Here is a 22,234-nt window from a genome sequence, read left to right as displayed (position 1 = left end):
AATAGTAAGATATAAAGCTCGACTTGTTGCACAAGGTTTTTGTCAAAGGCCTGGAATTGATTATGAAGAAACGTATTCTCTCGTGATGGATGCAATTACGTTTCGGTATTTGATTAGCTTGGCGGTATCTGAAAATTAGAAATGCGTCTTATGGATGTTGTTACAGGTTACTTGATAGTAATATATATATGAAAATCCCTGAAGGATTTAAGATGCCTGAAGCACAAAGTTCAAAACCCAGAGAATGTTATTCTGTGAAATTACAAAGATCATTATATGGGTTAAAGCAATCCGGTCGAATGTGGTATAATCGACTAAGTTATCACTTGATGAAAAAGGGATATGTAAATAATTCAATATGCCCTTGTGTTTTCATTAAGAAAACAACATCCGGATGCGTAATTATTGCTGTATATGTTGATGATTTAAACATCATTGGAACGAATAAGGAAATTCAAGCAGTTGTGTCATACTTGAAGGAAGAATTTGAAATGAAGGATCTTAGAAAAACCAAGTATTGTCTGGGTTTACAAATTGAACAAAAAGAATGTGGAATATTTGTTCACCAGACAAATTATACAGAAAAGATCCTTAAACATTTTAATATGGATAAATCAAATTCTTTAAGTACTCCAATTGTTGTTAGATCATTAAACATAGAAAAAGATCCATTCCGTCCATGTGAAGATGATGAAGATATTCTTGGTCCAGAAGTACCATATCTAAGTGCTATCGGTGCCCTTATGTATCTTACAAATTGTACAAGGCCTGATATATCTTTTGCCGTAAATTTGTTGGCAAGATTTAGCACATATCCAACAAAGAGACACTGGAACGAAATTAAACATATATTCCGTTATCTACGAGGAACGAAAGACTTGGGACTTTTGTATTCAAAAGATGCTAATCCAAGTATAATTGGTTATGCCGATGCTCGATACTTATCTGATCCACACAAGGCACGTTCCCAAACTGGATATGTATTTACTCGTAGAGGCACTGCAATTTCTTGGCGTTCACAGAAACAAACGCTTGTAACAACTTCATCAAATCATGCCGAGATTATTGCACTACATGAAGCAAGCCGTGAATGTGTGTGGTTAAAATCAATGAGCCAACATATCCAAATCTCATGTGGATTATCATTCGACGAGAAGCCTGTGATATTATATGAAGATAATGCTGCATGTGTAGCTCAAATGAAAGAAGGATACATAAAAAGCGATATAACTAAACATATTCCTTCTAAGTTCTTCGCATTCACCAAGGAGCTTGAGAAGAATAAATGTATTGATGTTCGTCACATTCAATCAAGTGAAAACTCATCAGATCTCTTCACAAAGGCACTTCCTACGACAATATTCAGAAAGCACATATATAATATTGGGATGCATAATCTACGAAATTTGTGAAGAATTGTTCATGTCAACATGAGGAGGAGTTTACGTGACTGCACTCTTTTTCCCTTACTATGGTTTTTATCCCAATGAGTTTTTCCTAGTAAGGTTTTTAACGAGGCAGTACAAAATCACGTAATGAAGACATCATCGTATCATGATCATCATCACAAGGGGGAGTGTTGAAAATATGAAAAATATTTGTATTGAAAATTATAATGTTGAATGTTGAAAATTAGGTAAAATTAGGTGTTGAATATTGAAAATTAGTGTGTGATGATGTATGTAATGATGAAATTGTTTTTGGATTGTTTTCCAAAGAAATCCTATAAATAGGTCTCCATTTGTAAAGATTTGATACAATTGAGTAGAGAGAAAAATATTATAAAGTGTGTTGTTTGGTAAATTTTGAGAGTTTGAGATTTTTACTTTTTACCATAAATTTTTACTTTTTAATAACATAAATATAATTTTTTTGATGGATCTAACAAGTCCAACATGTTAAACATCGAGTGTAAATCGAATGAGATATGAGTTTAAATTTTAACAATTCGAGAAATGTATTGATCTATAAAAATTTTAAGTAGAACTCTTGTGAGACGGTCTCACGAATCTTTATATGTGAGACGGGTCAATACTACCGATATTCACAATAAAAAGTAATACTGTTAGCATAAAAAGTAATATTTTTTCATGGACGACCCAAATAGAGATACGTCTAACAAAATACGTGAGACCATCTCACACAAATTTTTACCAAAAATTTTATGAGGTCGAATCTCCCATCTGCATAAATTGATAAAGAATAAAAATTATAATTAACTGATATTACATTTCGAGACTCGATTCTAACAAAGCTTCGTACCCTCAGATTCATGGGGAAAAAAATGCGATTAATCTGACGTGGAATAACCTGATTGGCTAAAACAACACAACGTTTTTAGTACAAACGAAACCCTCCTTGGGAACCTACCTGCAAGTTTTCCGTGTCGAAGTAAAAGCTTTAATACCCGAAAAAGAAGGAATTTTTCGCAGCAAAATCCACAGAAGTCGTCGCAAATCTTCAATTTTAATTCAAAGAGAATTGCGTTACTCATCAGAAAATAATAGCACATTGATTGTATATGCACGTTCATTCCCTTCGACTACGAAGCAAAGCTATTGTAAGTACTCTGTACACATCGTTTGTTTCTTTTGGGTTGATTTCTTATGAATTTGAGTTGAAGGTAATAGAGAATGAATTGTTTACTGTTAAATTGATTTGGGATTTTGGGGGCTCTCTCTTTTTTTCCCTCAGATCTTGAAGAGGTAAATGGAGGAGGAAGTGAAGCATGCGTCTGCGTATGTGAAGTTGAAGAGGGATCAGGTGCCGCTTGAAGACATTACTCCCGGAGAGCTAAATCAGCCCGTTGATGTTCCCCAGGCATGTATTTAGATTTGTGCATAGTGTTTTTCTATTGATGATGTATTTTTGTGGCGTGGACTCTTCTTGAAAAAGTTTGACTTGAATGGATCTGTGTAGCTCGTTTGTGTTCGGGGGAGATGGGTCGCTGTAATGACTTTTCCTGATTTAGATTATGAGTTCTTGTCTTGATGCTTTAATGTCTCAAAGATATTGGGATTTACATGTGTATCGATCCATTTGATTCAGGTGTCTCTATTATGTATGAAGTTTAATTGTATAAGAATTGGAATTCATTAATAAAAATATAGAATTGTACATTTGGGTTTGCATAGTATTATTACCTTGATATGGTTGATCAGTATATAAGTCCTGATTTTTTTTCACTTGTTCGTGATTGGTCTTGATGCCATCAAAAGCAATCTCATCGACATCTTTTCGAGATGAAGTGACAAGTAGAGAACATAATTCTGTGTAATTCTTTTCTTCGAGCAACCATTACTATGATCTTGGGTGTAAGATGGAGTTTTTTTGTCAATTATGATTACCATCACCTTATCAATCGGGGCTAAGTTTATACATGTGGGGACAGTAAATTAATAGATGAGGAGAAAACATATTCATTGATTTTAATTCCACTATATAGCGGATCATTTATATTTGAACTGATTCAAGGATATCCCGCATATAAGCTCTTAGGATATATCATGGATAGCTAGTTCTCTATGAAAGATTTAACGTGCCAGTATTTTGTCTATGATCCTTTTAAATATCACTTTATATTTTTATTTAGTTTCGTTGAAATTTATTTTGTGCTTTTGTGGTTTCAACAATCTTGCTTATTTTTCAAAACATGTTTAAGCTAGGATTTAGATTCTATTTGTGTGCTTCAATCTGCAGTTGCACGTCCAAAAGTGCAATGAATGTGGACAGCCTTTACCAGAAAGCTATCGGGCCCCTGCAGATGAACCTTGGAGTACTGGGATTTTTGCATGTACTCAAGATACAGAAAGTTGTAAGTTGAATTCTTATCACCTATAGCGAAGTAAATCGTCAGCTATTGGCTATTGCCAAATGTTAAGTCACACTCTTAATTAATTGGATTTATCTTAAAACTCAATGTCCAAGTAAAAAAGTATTGTGCAATTAAATGAATTAAAAATTCATGTCTAAGAACCTGCCAAATCAAGTATATGGAGCATGCTGTGAGCTACAAATTTGCCAACACAAAGTACATCTGGATTCCAAACAATCAAGAAACAGTAATCGACTTGCAATTAAAATACACATGCAACTGTTTGCCATGTAATTCACGATAATCAAAGCAAAGGACTTTGCTTAATACATGGCAAGAAATTCCTTGATTAAGTGTGGCCTCTTTTTATGTAATAATTTGAAGTAATAGTTATCTATTATATAAGAATCTATGATATTTCTGTTAGGATTTCGATTTTCTTGTATAAAAATGCATCAATGATGTGTGATTTTTGAGATCATTTCACCCAAAGCCGTAGAGAAAAATCGAATTCTAGTTTTGATCGATTTTTTGCCTATCATTATTTGATATTTTAAATAATCTTTAGCTTTTTCCTCTCTCTCTCAATAAGAACCAACAATCATGCAAATAATTGTCTAGATTATGATCGAATATAAAATATTATGTTAAAGTAACAAAATAATTTGTATAAGATAAACTAAATCTTGGCTCTAAATATGATCTTAAGCTATTGAAAATTACTTAATGAATGCCGGATACCACTCTAAATTAGTATCTGAAATACAAGAGTGATTCAGAAAAGAAGATAAAGAAATGATCTGTGTTGGGGAATCAAATATTAAAAATTCCTGCCTGTAAATTCCATCTTAAATTCCTTTATAAACTTGAGAAACTTTAGCCTCCAAACTCTAAAAATCCTGAGAATGAATACAATTTTCCTTAAATATACTAATGGCAAAAGAGTGGATTCTGGGCCCAAATATCGAGGAATGAGAAAATAAATAGAGTAGGACCCTCCACTATAAAAATCTGAATTTTTTTTGAATACTTCCATATTGATGAACCACGGATCCGAGGGTTGGTCCAAGATCTCTCTATGACAGATGAAAAATGTGCATTCTCGTGTCCATGAGCTTCATTTCTTCAATTAAGACACTAGATCGTGATTTCTACCATGGAATGTTGAACAGGTCTCTTGTCTTGTTCTTTTCTTTGACCTTCATGTGGATCATGGTGACGTGGTTGATCTCCATGCTTGTTCACAGAATCTGGGATAGAGTTGATTCTTCATTATTAAGCATGGTTTTGAGCAGATACCTGTTCCACTCTACATGGGTACCATCTCTGTTTAGGTTCACCTTCCGTAGTGTCTTACAGAGATTAGATCTGCAGAGCCTGTGGATGGAACCAATCATTGTCACAGGCATGGAACCATGGTTGATTCCTTGCAAAATGGCCTAGCACGGTTGTAACTATAGAGCAGGGCAAGATCCGTGGTTTCCCTGGTCAAGTTTTTCAACACTGTCTTCTCTCCATCTCTTTGGGCATGCAACATGTCATTTGGCTTGTCGAGTCTACGTGGCATGAATTTTGTTCATATTTTTCCATTTTGAGTTCTCAGTCAACCTACACCTTCAACAAAAATACGATCATAACCTGCGATATTAGGAATGAAACATGTCAAGATGCATGAAAACGACGGTAAAATACATGTGAAACAAAGTCATATAATTCACACATCATATATTATATATATTATAAATTGTTGGGGAAAGCTTTCATGGTTATATGAGCACACTAACTTTCAAACTATTAATGGTTTTCCTTTCTTGATTTCTTCTAAATACCATCTAATCTATTTATCGTGACTTAATGCCACAAATTAAAATAGTTGCTCTGAAGTTCCCTTCCCCCTCTTGCAATAGGCTGGACGGGACTATGCTGTCCCTGTGTTTTGTTTGGTCGTAACTTTGAACAAGTGAGAGACGACGCAACATGGACTGGGCCCTGCATTTGTCATGCCGTGTTTGTGGAGGGTGGCCTAGCACTTGCTGCAGCAACAGCAGCCCTACACGGTTTTATTGACCCGGGGACTACCTGCCTCATATGGGAGGGTTTGTTTTTCAGTTGGTGGATGTGTGGAATATATACCGGCCTTGTACGTCAGTCATTGCAGAAGAAATACCATCTCGAGGTGAGCTTGATTATTTTATTTATTTGGTTTTCACTTATTGTTGATTATTTTTTGCTTAAAGGCTATAAGTGGTTTCAGAAAGCTGTGGATTCATTGTGGCTATCCTTTTCATATAAATGCCTTGGCTCTGTCATTTTCCAATTGTCTGGGCATTTGTTCCATAATCTCAGCTCCCGTTTTTCGTTACTATCCTTCTTTTCCCATCAGATATTTTTCGAACACAATAATATTTTTGGGTGTGTTTGGATTAGTTTTGATAAGAGTTTTGTTTTAGTAAAAAAATACAATTTTGGAATCCCTAGTTTTCGAGACCGATTTATATTGTTAAGAGAAATAACCACATAATAACTGCACTCTCTCTTGGCATGTTTTTTTTAAATACCTTCTCAATAGCTAACCAATTATTTTTGTTAAATGATGATAAATTCTAATATTTAGAATCGATATCATTAAATACTTCTGATTTAATTTTTACTAAAAATGAGACAATAATCACTAGAGTATCATGCACACACAGTGCTTGATGCTTCAGTCGCTAATGAGTAGGTATTAGTTATGTTCCAAAAGTACTGTCTGATGTTCATTCACGAGTGCCGCTCTTTGATTTTCTCACGCAGCTGATATTTCATGTCTTCCCTAAATGAAATATTACTAACATACTGTTAGTTAAACGAGAAATTTTGAATGGTTGATCAGTTTGAGAGAGACTGACTTCATTAGGTTGGTGTTGGCTGTTGGGCATAAGTCTAAAACAGGAAGATATGTCTTTGTTTACTATATAAAATAAAAATAAAACAGGAAGATTTGTTGTTTCATTGTTAACTCGCCATATTCCATTTCCATGCTCCAATGTAGAACTCGCCTTGCGACCCTTGCATGGTGCATTGCTGTATGCATTGGTGTGCAATCTGCCAGGAGCACAGAGAAATGAAGGCTCGCCTAGAAGATGATGCTATAACCCCAATGACCATTGTGAATCCGCCTCCGGTTCAAGAAATGAATGCTTCTGGTGATAGTCAGGATTCGGCATCGCCCTCTAGGAACAATACCGAGCGAGTTACTGTAGAGATGCAAGCTTTATAGAGGTCATTTGTATGAGAAGATGGTCCCAAAGTATCGTTTATATTTTGAATGGTCCAAGAAAGTTGATATTTTTTTTTAGTATAATATGAAACTAAACTTTGCGAGTTTTAGCCCCTTTTGATTGGAACATCGAATATTTATCATTGATTATACTTGTCTAATAGGGAACAATTTGAGTTTCTGCTTTGCCTTGAATATATATTTTTGCTATATAATATAGGAATACCAAATGCATTAACATTGGCATGGGTCAAATTTGTTTGAATATTAAGGCAGATACAAGCTAACTTTGGTGAAAACAATGATCACCTTTATTTCAGCAGAACATGGCTATATATAGCCTTACAACCGAAAATATAAATGCAGTACTAAGCAAGCTTAGTTAACAACCAAATGAGAAAAAATTGGAAACAAATCTATCCTAACAAACTACAGAAGAATAGCTCTTTTATTTGACTAAATCAACTTAACAATCCCTCCCTTGAACTTATTAGTTCAATATTGAAACAGAACATATCCCCAACTTCTCACGAATCCTTTGGAAGTCTTCTAATTTGAGAGGCTTAGTCATTGAGTCAGCAAGCTGATCCCTTGTGCCAATCCAAACCAACTCAACAACTCCTTCTTTTGTAAGATCCCTAAGGAAATGAAACCTTACTCGTATGTGTTTGGAACGACCATGTAGCACTGGATTTTTAGACAACTTTATAGTGGATGTGTTGTCACACATTAATAACATACCATCATCTTGCACGTGACCAATTTCTTTTAGAATTCTTCTCATCCAAATGGCTTGGCAAGCACACGCAGCAGCGGCCACAAACTCAGCCTCAGTAGTTGATAGGGTAACAATGGGCTGCTTCCTTGAAGACCATGCTACGGCTCCTCCACACATCATAAACACATATCCTGAAGTACTCTTACTATCCCCTATATCTCCAGCATAGTCACTATCTGTGAATGCCACTAAGTCACTAGTTCATCCCCTTTTGTGGAACACACCATGATCCACAGTGCCTTTTAAATACCTCAGGATCCTTTTTGTTATAGCAAAATGTAGTTGTGTAGGTCTTGCCATGAAGCGACTAATGAGACTTACAGCGAACATAAGATCAGGTCGAGTTGTTGTCAAGTACATTAAGCTTCCTACCATCTGTTTGTATTGGGTTGCATCTATCAACGTCCCTCTTTCATCTTTATCAACCTTCTGCCCTGGAACAATGGGATTTCGAACAGAATTGCTCTCCTCCATACCAAATCGACTCAACACTTCAGCTGCATATTTTCTTTGACATATAAAAATGCCATTAGACTGTTGTAGGACTTCAATTCCAAGAAAGAATCTCATCTTTCCTAAATCAGTCATATCAAACTCCCTTTTCATAGAGCTTTTGAAATCATACGCCATATCTTTATCATTTCTGGTGAATAACAGGTCATCAACATAGATGCTAACAATAAGAATGTTACCTCCATTTTTCTTGACAAAGAGTGTGTGTTCACTTGGACTCCTGTCAAAGCCTTCGTTGATAAAATAGGACTCAATTCGACTAAACCAAGCTCTAGGTGCTTGTTTTAGGCCGTAGAGAGCCTTTTGTAATCTATATACTATGTGCTCACTCCATTTCTTCTCAAATCTTTTTGGTTGTTCTACAAAGATAGCTTCCTGCAATTCCCCATGCAAGAATGCAGACTTTACATCTAATTGATATATCTTCCAACCTCTGTGTGCTGCCGAAGCTATGATCATCCTTACGGTGTCCATCCTGGCCACAGGAGCATATACCTCTGTGTAGTCAATTCCATATTGTTGAGAGTAGCCTTTCACCACTAGTCTGGCTTTGTACTTGTCCACTTCTCCATGTTCATTTAGTTTGGTTTTATAGACCCATTTCACTCTTAATTTCTTAGCTCCAATAGGTAGTTCAACTAGCTCCCATGTTTGGTTTTTTTCAATGGACTTTATTTCCTCATCCATGGCCAGCTTCCATTTCTTGCTTCTAATTGCTTCTTCAAAGTTTGTAGGATCAGAAGACGCCATAAGTACCAAGGCTGCTTCATCTTCTTCAGATAGGCCTTCTCCAGCTGTATAATCTGACATCCAGATTGGAGGATGTCTGTGTCTGCCCTCCCTGAGTATTGATCCTTCTTCAGTCACTGGTGAGGTATCAGCTGGTACCAAATCTTCTTCACTTTCTGATGAACTTCCAGCTCCATCAACAATTTGTTCTGCAGCAACTGGAATGTTTTCAGTGTTGTCATCCCACTCTAATTCCATTGTTTGTTCTTTCTTATAGTTTGCATCCCAATCCCACATACTATCTTCATCAAAGACTACATCACGGCTCACAATGATTTTCTTGGCAGTTGGATCAAACATTCTATAGCCTTTCGTTTCATCACTAACTCCAAGTAATACACAACTTACACTTTTATTGTCAAGCTTGATTCTCCTAGCATCTGGTATGTGGACATGTCCCACGCAACCAAACACTCGAAAATACTCCACTGATGGCTTTTTCTTGCTCCATGCCTCCTCTGGGGTCATGTCTTTCACAGCAATGGTGGGTGATCGATTTAAGACATGATTTATCCATCGAACAGCCTCTGGCCAGAAAGTTTTGGGCACTTGTCTCTCTGATAGTATGGCTCTTACCAAATTCAACACTGTGCGATTCTTGCGTTCGGCCACTCCGTTTTGTTGTGGAGTGTAAGTTGCGGTCAATTGTCTTTTTACCCCATGTTGCTTACAAAAATCATTGAATTCTGTAGAATTAAATTCTCCTCCTCTGTCTGTTCTCAAACACTTGATTGGCATTCCAGTTTCCTTTTCAACTAACATTTTGAAGCATTTGAACAAATAGAAAGCCTCTGATTTTTCTGCCAAAAAATAGATCCAAGATTTCCTTGAAAAATCATCAATAAGACACAATACATACCTCTTATGGCTATTTGATGCTGGTGAGATGGGGCCACAGAGGTCTGCGTGAACTAGTTGTAATCTCTCATTTGCTCTCCATTGACTTCTTTTGGGAATAGGAACACGATGTTGTTTTCCTTTCAAACAAGCATCACAAATTGCATTGGAATCTATGATTTTTGGCAATCCACTCACCATCTGCTTGAGATGTAGAAAGCAAAGTCCTTTATAACTGAGATGTCCATAACGATGATGCCAAAGCTGAGACTGATCATTAGTATTGATAATGAGACATCTGTCCTCAGAGACTTTGCCAGCAGTTTCATTTAACAGAACAAACATTCTGTTTGTGCTAATAAGGCATTCTCCAATTGTGGCTCTCTGGGGATGAGAAATGTTGCATGTACCTTCCTTGAATTTCACTGTCAATCCCTTCTCTTGAAGTTGCCCAACACTTAAGAGGTTATTCTTAAGATCAGGTACATAGTATACATCACCAATAACATAGTTAATTCCTTTCAATTTCAACTTGATAATTCCTTTTCCAACAACTTTCATGCTGGTGTTGTTACCAAGCTTAACAGTATGGCAAAATGTGGTATCCAAGCTTGTAAACATACCTTGATTAGCACACATGTGGTTTGAACAACCAGAGTCTATAAACCACGCATCACTTCTCTTGGCTTCATGTAAGTCCACATAAGCCATCAATAATAATTCATCTTCCTCTTCTATTTCTGCATAATGTGCCTCCTTGTTCAATTCTGGGCATTCATACTGAAAATGACCCAAGTTGTGACATTTATAGCATTTAACAGCTGCTTTGTTAAACGGTGTCCTTCCTCTTCCTCGACCCCTACCTCTGGAAGGTGTCCTTCCTCTGCCTCTCGATCCAGACCAGTCCTCTACCTTCAGAACTTGATCCTCATCCTCGTTGTTCAACCTTCGAAATTTTTGCTCATGTACCACCAATGAACTTTGTAATTCATCGATGGATATGTTGTCAATATCTTTGGCTTCCTCGATAGACACCACAACATAGGTGAACTTTTCAGTGAGGGTCCGCAGGATCTTCTCCACAATCTTTGAGTCGGGCATCTCTTCTCCATTGCTGCGCATTTTGTTAGAGACAGTCATAACTCTTGCAAAATATTCTATGATTGTTTCATCTCTTTTCATAGCCAGGACTTCGAATTCTCTTCTGAGAGAGTTGAGAAGAGATTTCTTCACCTTGGGGTTGTCTCCAAACTTGAGCTTCATGGAATCCCAAATAATCTTGGATGTACGACGATCCAAGATTTGTTCAAAGACGGTGCGATCCAAGGCCTGGAACAGATAGTGTTTGACTTTGTGATCATTGATTCTAGCCTCCGCAAGTTGCTTCTGCTGGGATTCAGTTAATTGAACTCCTTGTTTAGGTTCGTTGAATCCTTTCTCCACCAAAATCCATAAATCCTTGGCTCTGAGCAAATTTTCCATCAGCTCACTCCAATGATCATAATGACCATCAAAGTGGGGAATTGTCGTCAAAGTCTTGTCGTCGCTCATTCTCTCTGTGATCACTCAAAAAATTACTGCACAATAGAATCTGGCTCTGATACCAATTGTTTGAATATTAAGGCAGATACAAGCCAACTTTGGTGAAAACAATGATCACCTTTATTTCAGCAGAACATGGCTATATATAGCCTTACAACCGAAAATATAAATGCAGTACTAAGCAAGCTTAGTTAACAACCAAATGAGAAAAAATTGGAAACAAATCTATCCTAACAAACTACAGAAGAGTAGCTCTTTTATTTGACTAAATCAACTTAACAAAATTATGGCTTGGGATCGTGAACTCGTTTAGTTTTACGCCATTTGAATCCAGATGAAAAAATAATTTGGACTCGAATTTGATTTGAAATATCGAGCCTGTTCGAGTTTAATGCCTTTGAATATGATCAAATCATATTTGAAGCTACCCCAAAAATTAGCGAGCGAGCGAACGAGATATATTTAGATCATTTAAGCATTTTAATGATGGGGTTTGAGAGTAAATTACATTTGAATATCTATTCTGTGTTATCAGTATTTACTATATCTAAATGGACCATACATGTATTTGGTTATTTTTATGTCGACGATTATATTGTATCACATGAAAAATTTATTCTTGTATATAATCATTGTAAGAATAACTACAACTATGTATTTACCTGTCTGTTTATTGATTTTCTTAAGAAAATTTTCCATATAATTAACATCATACCATATTAAATTATGTTATCTGATATTAATTAGGCATACATATTATATTATTAAACTGAAGCACCTCATACTAATTAATTTTAGTATATTAATGTGACACCAAAGTTTCTTTACAGTTTTGTCTTCCATAATATTTTTTAGTTAACTTTATTGGTATGAGTTTATTAGTAACTTTACAGTTATGTCACTGAACGCTAGTATATACTATTTAATTATCCTCTTCTTTAAATAATTTTCAATAGAATATTAAATTTTATGCAATGGGACGAGGGGATAAATTAAAGTAAAATCTTTATGTCAATCTTTGTTTTAGAAATCAGTTCCTATGAAATATAATCATCAAAATATAGTTTTAACTCCCTACAAAATTAAATTTATTTTTTTACCCTTTAAATTATTTACATAAAAATATAAATTTACTTCCCCTAAATCAAATCCATCGGCCCAAATAATTTTCACCTCCCCTCAACCAAATCTATAGGCCCCTACACCAAGCAAATCCATATACCCTATCTATCATCCTCCATTCTGGCTTCAAAAAAAAAAAAAAAAAAAAACGATTCAAGGTCAAACTCAGTAGTGTAAGTAGTTTATTGTCATTGTGTTTTAGTAATTTTGGATGTCAAATTTAAATGTATATGAAATTCATATATAGAAAAATGAGATTTTGATTTTTTTCTCACATTTAACGTTTTTATCTGTAATTAATGAATACAAGATTGTTTTTGTTTAACCTACCTACTTATTTAGAAGTTTTGAGAAATTTGTATTCAATCTATATGGTCAAACAAATAACAAATAACAAATCTGTGTTTTCATGAACATGAGTCTATTTTGGTCACATGTCATGCATTTTATGTGTGATGTTTTATTTTAGTTGTGACAACCAAATCAGACGATCTATGTTTTATTTTTATGAGTTCGTTCGAGTAAGCACCTATTTTGACATACAAAGCACCTAATTTGAGTCTCCATATACTTTTTTTTGTCATTTGAATACTCAAATATGTATGAAAATATTGATTTTTGAGTAGTCACCAAGAAACCAATCACGGTTGGAAGTGGTCATCATACTGCTTTGATTGATTATGAGTTTGTTTCGAGATTGAGTTAATTTAAACTATGTTATGCATTTTTATGCTTCTCAATTGATTTATTTTCTTCACGATTTTTGTGTGACTTCACTTACCTTTTATCAAATAATTTGAAAATAATTACTTAAATATTAGGATGATTTTGCAGTAAATAATTTTTAAAATCAGTATCTAAATATTTGAATGATTTTGTTGAAATATAATGTGAAGAATTTGAGTTTCTGCTTCAATATTGACTTAGCAAACATGGTGGTTTGGTTCGGTTGTGATTTTACTTTATGTAATTCAATTATCTCAATTATTTGAGTTAGTATTCCCTGTTAGGATCGATTAGGGGGTAATCGTCGTTGAGCTACAATGGCTCAGTTCTTGAAATATTGAACACCGATGGATTCAATCGAGTTTGGTTTTCAAACCAAGCGGAAGACACTCGAAATAATCCTTCGTAGAAACCGATTAAACATTTTATAAACCATTTAAAATATATACAAGTTGAATGAGTAAAAATATTTTGGTTGAAGCATTTTATCAAACACTTTGTATGCAATATTTTGGTATTTGAAGAACACATAAAATGCTTCAACAATATTCTTTAAAACTATGGAAAATGATAAGTAAATGCAATAAACAAATAGACACGAATTTGTTTACGGATGTTCGGAGACTTCAAATGCTCCTACGTCACCCCTTCTTCCCCTTGGGAAGGATTCACTAGAAGACTTTGGTTTATACAACTCTTTATACAAAACCACTCAGCTAGGACTTACCTACTGCCTAAACTGAACTCCTGGCACTCGAGATTATAGGCAACACCTCACCATCAGCATATTGTTTAATGTCTCATATGCAAAGACTACAAACACATTGTTTTACGTCTTTGTGTGAAGACTCACTCAACTAAATTTTGAAGTTCAACTCTCTTGTATATGTGTTAGTGATTATGTGTGAGAAATTTATTTTTTACAGTGTATATATATCTCAAATGTATCCTCACACAAGGGCTTGTGCTCTCAACTAGCTGATTTCTTCATGCTAACTGCCCATGCTTTGAATCCTCTTCAAAAGCTCTTGTTTGATCTTCAAGATGTTATATTTATAAGCCCCAACAATGATATATACGTTAGACACAAGAATATGACCATTTGAAAAGTTTCCGTACTGTTTCTGAGCTTGCAACGATCAATTTTGTTTTGCTGGACTTTTTCCCGACTGGTCAACTTTGGTACTCAACTGAGCGTTAAGTTCATTTGGTCAGCAGCTGGTTCAGTTCAGTTGGTCAGCTGCTGGTTCGGTTTAGTTCAGCCGGTTCAGTTCAACTGGTTTGGTTCAGTTTCAGCTGGTCTGCAACTGGTTCAGTTCAGTTCAGCTTGTGTGCTGAAATCATCCTAGCTGATTTCAGTTTGTGCAGAACCAGTAGCTTCATCGTCATTTATCAGTATCTTAAGCTTCGATTTAGACTTTGACTTTTGAAGATGATTTGTAGATCATCGTCTTATATTTCCAACGCATACTCAATCGCATCATTTTGATAATCGAGCTGAGAGATATGACCAAAATACCGCAGCTGCTCAAACCCAACTGATTGCTGTCTTCGTGCGATCAGTCATGATCAGTTATGATTGGTTTGACCTAGATAACTTTCGATTTTGCCCAACTGATGTGAAATATGACTTGTTCCAAATTGAGTTTTCTTTTCATTCAGGTTGGCGAGTTGTCATTTGGATCATCCAGTTGAGAGATATAATCAAAATACCGAAGCTTGCCAGAAATTCAGTTTGTGCAAAATTCAGTTTCGGCTTGCTTCTTGTGTTAATAACTTCACATTTGAGTAAATATGTTAGAAACACAATAACAAGTTTTATTAACATCAAAATCAAAATTGCCAAACATGAAATGTTCCAATATTCCCTACCTAAGGAGGGTTTGTAGATGAGCTTCTAAACATGAATATTATCGTATTCATTTGCTATTTTGATACTTACTTGAATTTTAATTTTTTTTCCTCAAAAAAATGATATTGAATACAAATTTAATACTGTTAAAAAATTGTAGAAATAGTTTTCTCTTTTGGATATCTATTGTTATTGATGCCTAAATTGACAAAGTAAATTTTTAAATTTTCATATATTTAATGGTCATTTATTGATGGAATCCGGATATGAGAGCACTAATTTTTCGGTTCTTGGAAGTTGTTGCTACACCAATAGCCTTTATTTGATTTCAATTCATAACAACACAACTTTATTATATATTTTTCAGAGTGTAAGACGAAAATGTGATGCTATTAATCATGAATTAATGGCATTGCAATACATAGCACCCCATGAGAAAATTGCAGTAACCCTGAACGAAAATGATGATATCTGAAACATGATAAATATTCATAATTGTTTGAAATTAAACATAATCAAATTGAGAGCATATCCAAAAGATGATCAGAGTTAGGGTAAAATAAATGTTGAGAGGCAAATTTTTTATTTTTTATTTGCATTGTTGTTTTAATTTGAATGCAATTTTCAGAATTTGCAAAGTTGATAAAATTTTTTATAGTTTTTTTATTATGTGCATCACGTGACTATTATGTTTCATTATTGATTTTGTATATTATTTAATTAATGACATATAAAAATGTGTTATAGTTTATAGTTCAAGTAAATTGTCTTTAAACGAAGATTGAAGTGGTTGCTTATATATTATATTGATTTGCATTAAAATGGTAAGGTCAAATTTCGATGATGAAATTTGTTCTGATGGAGGTCACGAGCTTGAAGTTGGCACTTTAAGCAATTGTATTGATTCTTGTATTCATTGCGTACGTGATGTTGGACAAACATTTAAAGATGCTGCAAAATTAAGGATTTGTCTTAAAAACTATGTCATTGCCACCAAAAGATCTTTTCCTTATATGAAAAATGATAGTGATAAGATCTTAGTTGTTTTCACCAAAGAGAATTGTGAGTGAAAAATTCATGCTTCCAAATATAAATTGAACAATTCATTCAGCATAAGAAAGTGCAACCTAAGCCATAGTTGTGGGGAAGACAATTTACGAACTAGAGGTTTCATTAAAGCTGATATATCATGGGTAGCTAACATTGTGAATGAGAAGTTAATGGGAGAGTCATCATATCGCCCATGTACAATGATGAAAGACATTCAAAGATATTATAGAATAGAACTTAAGTATGATAAAGTTTGGGCGGACAAAGAGATAACAAGGTATGTTATTCATGGAACCTATAAGGGGTCATACATAAGTAGCAATGGCAACACCATATTTGCTTATGAAAACACCAAGTTAGAAAAAACAACATATGTAGGACAGAATGCTTCCCGATTTATCAAAAGCTATAGCTAGTGGTAATAGTGCAACTCAAATCTTTTAAACCGCATAGCAGCTCAAGCACCACGGTTCGATCACTCAAACCTTTTAAACCGTATAGCTGCTCAAGCACCACAGTTAGATCGTTCTACCAAGTAGGGACAATTATTGTACCCAACAATCTATCTCCCAATAATTGCACTCCTTACAATCAATGGGAATCGAACCCGTGACCTGGGCTCTGATACAAATTATAGGACCGACTGATTGCTGCTTACCAAAAGCTATAGTTGGTGGTAATGCTGCAATTCAAATCTTTTAAACCGCATAGCAACTCAAGTATCACGGTTCGATCGCTCTACTAAGTAGAGACAATTATTGCGCCCAACAACATAGTTATCCTCATCATCACAAAAACAAAACAAATAAATATTTGAACATGCATTGTTAAATAAATATTCCTCTAATCACAGACACAAGCCTCGTGGATCAGACAAATTCACCAAAGCAATCCGAGCTCTATATCCTTCAATTGATGTCTCTAATTTTTCATTCCAAAATACCGGCTTATATCTAGCAAAGCATTTACCCCATAGACAAACATAAATGCCACAATTCAAATAATTTCCTTGTTTCCGACTCTTTACTGCTATCACTTCACCTTTGCCAATATCACAAATTTTCATATTCTAAATATATCCAAACATAAATTTGGCCTAAACAAGAAATTTAATCAATATTAATTTTTGAATCAATTCTAAAAGATGTGCGTTTTTTTTAAAAAAAAATATTATTTTCATATTCAGTTTAAAAATTTCTTTGTCATGTTTTTGTAAACAACATCACTCATTGAATTTTTTAGTGTGAAACACTTATTGCTTGGAGTATACACGAGCAAGATCCAATGTGCTATGTAACTAATCGGGAAAATTAAGTTCTTATGTCCTTCTTAAACGTCTTTTTTTTAGTTCTGACAGCTTACTCAATGTACTCTTGTCTAACTTTGATGTAAATTCTGAAAAATATTTATTTTGACCATATTCTACTTTGTTTTTTCGAGCATCCCAATCACGTTAATCTATATAAATTTTAGAAATATTGTTAACTATCCTTTTGATGAAAATATTCATTAATTAACATCGATGATGTCTACCTAGACACTTTGAAACATGCAATATATGTCATGACCATATGCTTTTTATTGCTCAAAATATTGAAATAGGCATGGACAAGGTCATATTGTAGTTCGCTGCAAAAAAAAAAAACAAAAAAAAACAAAAACAAAAACAAAGCATTAACTCGTGCACATATAATATTACGACATCATCTTGCCAAACTGAACACTATAAGCCGAAAATAACAATCTTAACAACTCAAACAAACATAAAATATCAAATTATGATTTCAGAAAAATAAAAAAAATTAAGATATTTTTACGCCAAAATATCCTCGCAGATGTACTTTTCAATAATGTTTCTCTGTCGATATATGATCATGCTTATTTTAGTCTTGTCTTCCTCGGAACTCTTATAAAGATTCCTCTATAGCACTTTCAGTTGTACATTCAATATCAGTGTCATCTTATAAAAAAAAAAAAGAAAAAAAAGATGCAAATACAAAATTCAATAAAAAAAAAAATTAGCACTACAAAATCATAAAATATTGGTAGGTATTATCGAACGTATGTATTGAAACTATCACCTCCACGAATTGGGTTGAATGCTGCTTTTTCTTCCGATTTGGGGTTGTACTGAGAGTGTCGTAGTCATGATCTTTTCTCTTTTCAACCGGTTTGAACGTTCACAATAGATGATTTTGGATTATAAATAATCATCTCTTTTTCTTCAATGTTGCTAGCTACGTAATCGTTGTCTCCATAATTTGTGTTCATTTGCACTTCGTCCACAACCACTCTAACAAAACTCTCCAGTTTAACATTGTCGCCTATGTTCATTTTCACTTTGTTGTCAACCACTTCATTCTAACTTTCAACAGCTGGATCAACATCTCCATCTACATCTTGCTCGGTATTACATTCATCATACATATGTGTAGCATCTTTAAAGCCAAATCAGATTGCAGCATCTTCAACCACTTCATTTTTTCGTTCAAAACTTTAATATCATTTTCAAGCCTTTTTATGTGATCCAATAATTCTGAATCATTGTATCAAAAATGAACCTGAAAATAGAAGTGTTAATTAATCATGCTAATTGATTGAATAATGTACTATTAATAAATTTGCCATCATGAATTATAAATATTTACCTCACCAATTCTTTCTATACCATCAACAAGTATTTTTTCCTCGGCATAATCTAAAAAAAGAGAAATTTCTAATTTTAATAATACACTTAAACAAAATTTTAAAATGATATAGATTAAAATGCGCAAACCTCTCACAACCATTATTGCAGCATTTAGACCTTTAGGATTAACGAAAATTTTTCTCTTTCCCCACTTGAATAAACGAGGAAAACAATGTAAAACACAAAGTTCACCAAGCATAAGAACTCTTTTATAAACCAAAGCCTATACAAATACAATGATTAGCATTTACTAACTCAACAGATAATATATATAAGCTTGAAAAAAAAATAGAAAATACCATCAATAATACTATGAAACCTCCCATATAATTTTTATCTTTTTTCACTTTTGAGAATCCACGATGATATTCAATTTCATCACACAAAAACCTAAAAGCTACATCTCTCCAAGTATACCCAAAAAAATGTTTCCAAGTTGTCCAAGTATGGAAAAATAAGCTTTGGTGTGCCAAAATCACTAATAGGAAAAATATCACAATTAAAAAGCAGTAAAATAAAAATATAAAAAATCATTAATTTCAATCTCATTCTTTGCCAACTCAAATAGCTTTTCTATGATGACATATATGATCATAACACAATTGATTCCCTTGAAATAGTGTTGAAGGAAGTTATAACCCTATTTTAAATCGGTGTTAATCGTTTGATCAACGATAGGCAAACATATAACGACCGAGAAATTCCTAGAAGTGAATGGCACCATGATATTTCTTTCAAAACAAAAGCTGCAAGTCTCTACTTCAAAGTGTTTAAGCATTGCATGGACTATTGAGTTGCTTATAGAAAGATTTTGGATCTTCAACCGAGGCACAAGAGGTGAAGCCTCTATCAACTTTAATTGTAATTCACACAATTTGAGAAATAATTGCTCCATTCCTGATAAAAAAATTTGTTAGAAAACATTGAGTAACCTTCTATTTCAATTAGTCCAACATCTCCATCATTAGCATCTGTCTTTCGTTGTAGTACTTTTCATTTCTAATCCACAAAAACAATAATTAGAAACGGTTTTAACATAAATTTACACAAAATTAGCAATACAAGGTAAAATATTTCGCAATCTAGGAAGAAGGAGTGACGTAAAAGAAATTCAGTCTTCGAACATCCATAAAGTTACTTGTGTCAATTTTATTCGTTTTGCACACTTCAGTTTACCTAGCTAACTAATTTTCTTACTTAACCATTTTGTGTGTTCAATTTATCAATAAACCTCTTCCGTACAGAACCAACATGCTAGCTCACTGATATTGACATGACAAGAATACAATTCATGTATTGCTCATCCAACTGAATTAAAGAAAAAAATTGTTGTGATTGTTATTCAACATCTCCTTCTAACAATCACCCGATCCTAACATCATATTAGTCTAAGCAAGCTTTGTGCTACAAGCTCTCCTGAAAAAGTGTTGGTAGAGAAAATCGAGCATTCACCTACTCCACCAACTCGAATGTCCTTTGGATAATCTTGTTTTTTCTTGAAGATACCATAAATGTAAACTAACATTATGTCATATTTGTGTTATATTTATTTTTTTCATTCATTAAGTTCAATAATTTTTTTCTTGAAAATAAAATAATACAACGTATGAGAAGATATATTTTGATCATCGAAATACAAAGACGTGCACTAAAAGAATGTTCATCTAAAACATTAGATGACATAAAAAAATATGAAACCAACTACGTTGACATAAAAATATTTCTCACGTGCAACACACATCATATTTACTATTATATTAGGTAAGAGACTCTTATATTAACACACTTTTGTGTGATTTTGTAACACCGATTTTTATTGAAATAGCTCTATCAACGTAGAAAAATGATATTCTTTTATTTAATATATCAACTATCAAATATTCAAATTTCAAATATTATTTCTTACGATTATTAATACGGTCTGTTTGTGCCCGATGGAAGAACGTGGCATAATCTTTAAACCACATGTTGAAATCCCAACATGCATTGGACCTCAAGTTCCTAAATCCATATCTTTGTAATTATAAATTTTATAATCATCATCATCATTTTTATTAGATAAAATTTGGTCAACTGCATTCTTTTGTAAGAAAAGTTCTATTTTTTGTCCTATATATATACATATTTGCGATCATTTATATTATAAAATTTCAATCTTTCAAATTTTGACATTTTTCAGGGAAAAAACTGATATCGAAGAAATTGACTAAAATTGTCTAACATAAAAGACTAAAATCCCTAAAAAGTAATTCTACTGGAATAAAAATAAAATTTTCCCAGTTTTTTTCCCAAGCTTGTTAAATTCGCATGTATTTGCAATTTTTTCAAAAACATTATATATTATAATTATAATCTTCGATCGTTCGTATATTATTAAATTTAGATGCATGCATATGAAGAGGTGCATTGGGATATCGATCGGAGGTTGGGTGGTCGTTCATTGATGTCTTGTTTGTATGTTGTTGCTTCACTATCTATTTCTATCTTTCAAATTTATTAATTTAAAAATACACTATTTTTTATATCAAAAATCAAAATTGTTCACAAAAATATAAATAGATCAAATACGGTAAAAAATATAAAATATGGTAATTTACATATATATATATATATATATATATATATACATATGCATGTATATATAATATATAATCAATTTTTTTTAATATAAGACGTGCAAATTTTGGATATTTGACAACAACATAAACAAGTACCAACTATTATTAGATAATCATTTTTTAGTACTGAAAATGATATAATTAGGTCGGTGATTAATGTAAGTTAAGAACAGTACTCAAATCTTATAACCACGTCTTAAAATCTATTTAGGGATGCGTAGAACTTCTGAGATTTAAGCGGACAGGTCCTTCGATCTTATTTAAATTTGTTTTGACTTTTGAAGCAATTAAAGATTTTAAAATTATTTACTGCAGACCAATTTTTATGTCAGTTTTGAGACTGACTGACGAAAATTTCAAGTTTTATACATCGAATCAAATGTTTTTTCCTGTTGTTTATGCATTATAGAAGATTAGGGTTAGTTTGATTCTATATATATATATATATATATATAGGATAAAGATAGTATAGATTATGACCGTATTTGGATTTATCTCTCAGGAGAAGATAAGTTGTTTCATTTATCTTATGATTAGTCAAATGAAACTTGGACACTTAAGTCATAAGAGAAAAAATGGTATATATAGATCAAGAAATTTTATATACTGATATAACATCGATTTACTGTATTTTACGATCATCAA

The 22,234-nt window shown here is 33.4% G+C and overlaps 1 protein-coding gene across 1 annotated transcript; it reads left to right on the top strand.

Moving 5' to 3' along the window:
* Positions 1-2,346: 2,346 nt before the first annotated feature.
* On the top strand, positions 2,347-7,252 carry LOC142531074 (cell number regulator 6-like). The gene is made up of 5 exons (XM_075637094.1): positions 2,347-2,560; positions 2,695-2,820; positions 3,700-3,814; positions 5,722-5,990; positions 6,846-7,252. The coding sequence occupies exons 2-5, from the start codon at positions 2,710-2,712 to the stop codon at positions 7,071-7,073; spliced, it is 723 nt and encodes a 240-aa protein (XP_075493209.1). The 5' UTR covers positions 2,347-2,560; positions 2,695-2,709; the 3' UTR covers positions 7,074-7,252.
* The last annotated feature ends 14,982 nt before the right edge of the window (positions 7,253-22,234 follow it).

The sequence above is a fragment of the Primulina tabacum genome, chromosome 17, assembly GCF_025594145.1.
Source record: "Primulina tabacum isolate GXHZ01 chromosome 17, ASM2559414v2, whole genome shotgun sequence".
In the NCBI taxonomy this organism is placed as follows: Eukaryota; Viridiplantae; Streptophyta; class Magnoliopsida; order Lamiales; family Gesneriaceae; genus Primulina; species Primulina tabacum.
Note: the sequence above shows the minus strand (reverse complement) of the source record. Positions and strands in the feature narration are given on the sequence as shown.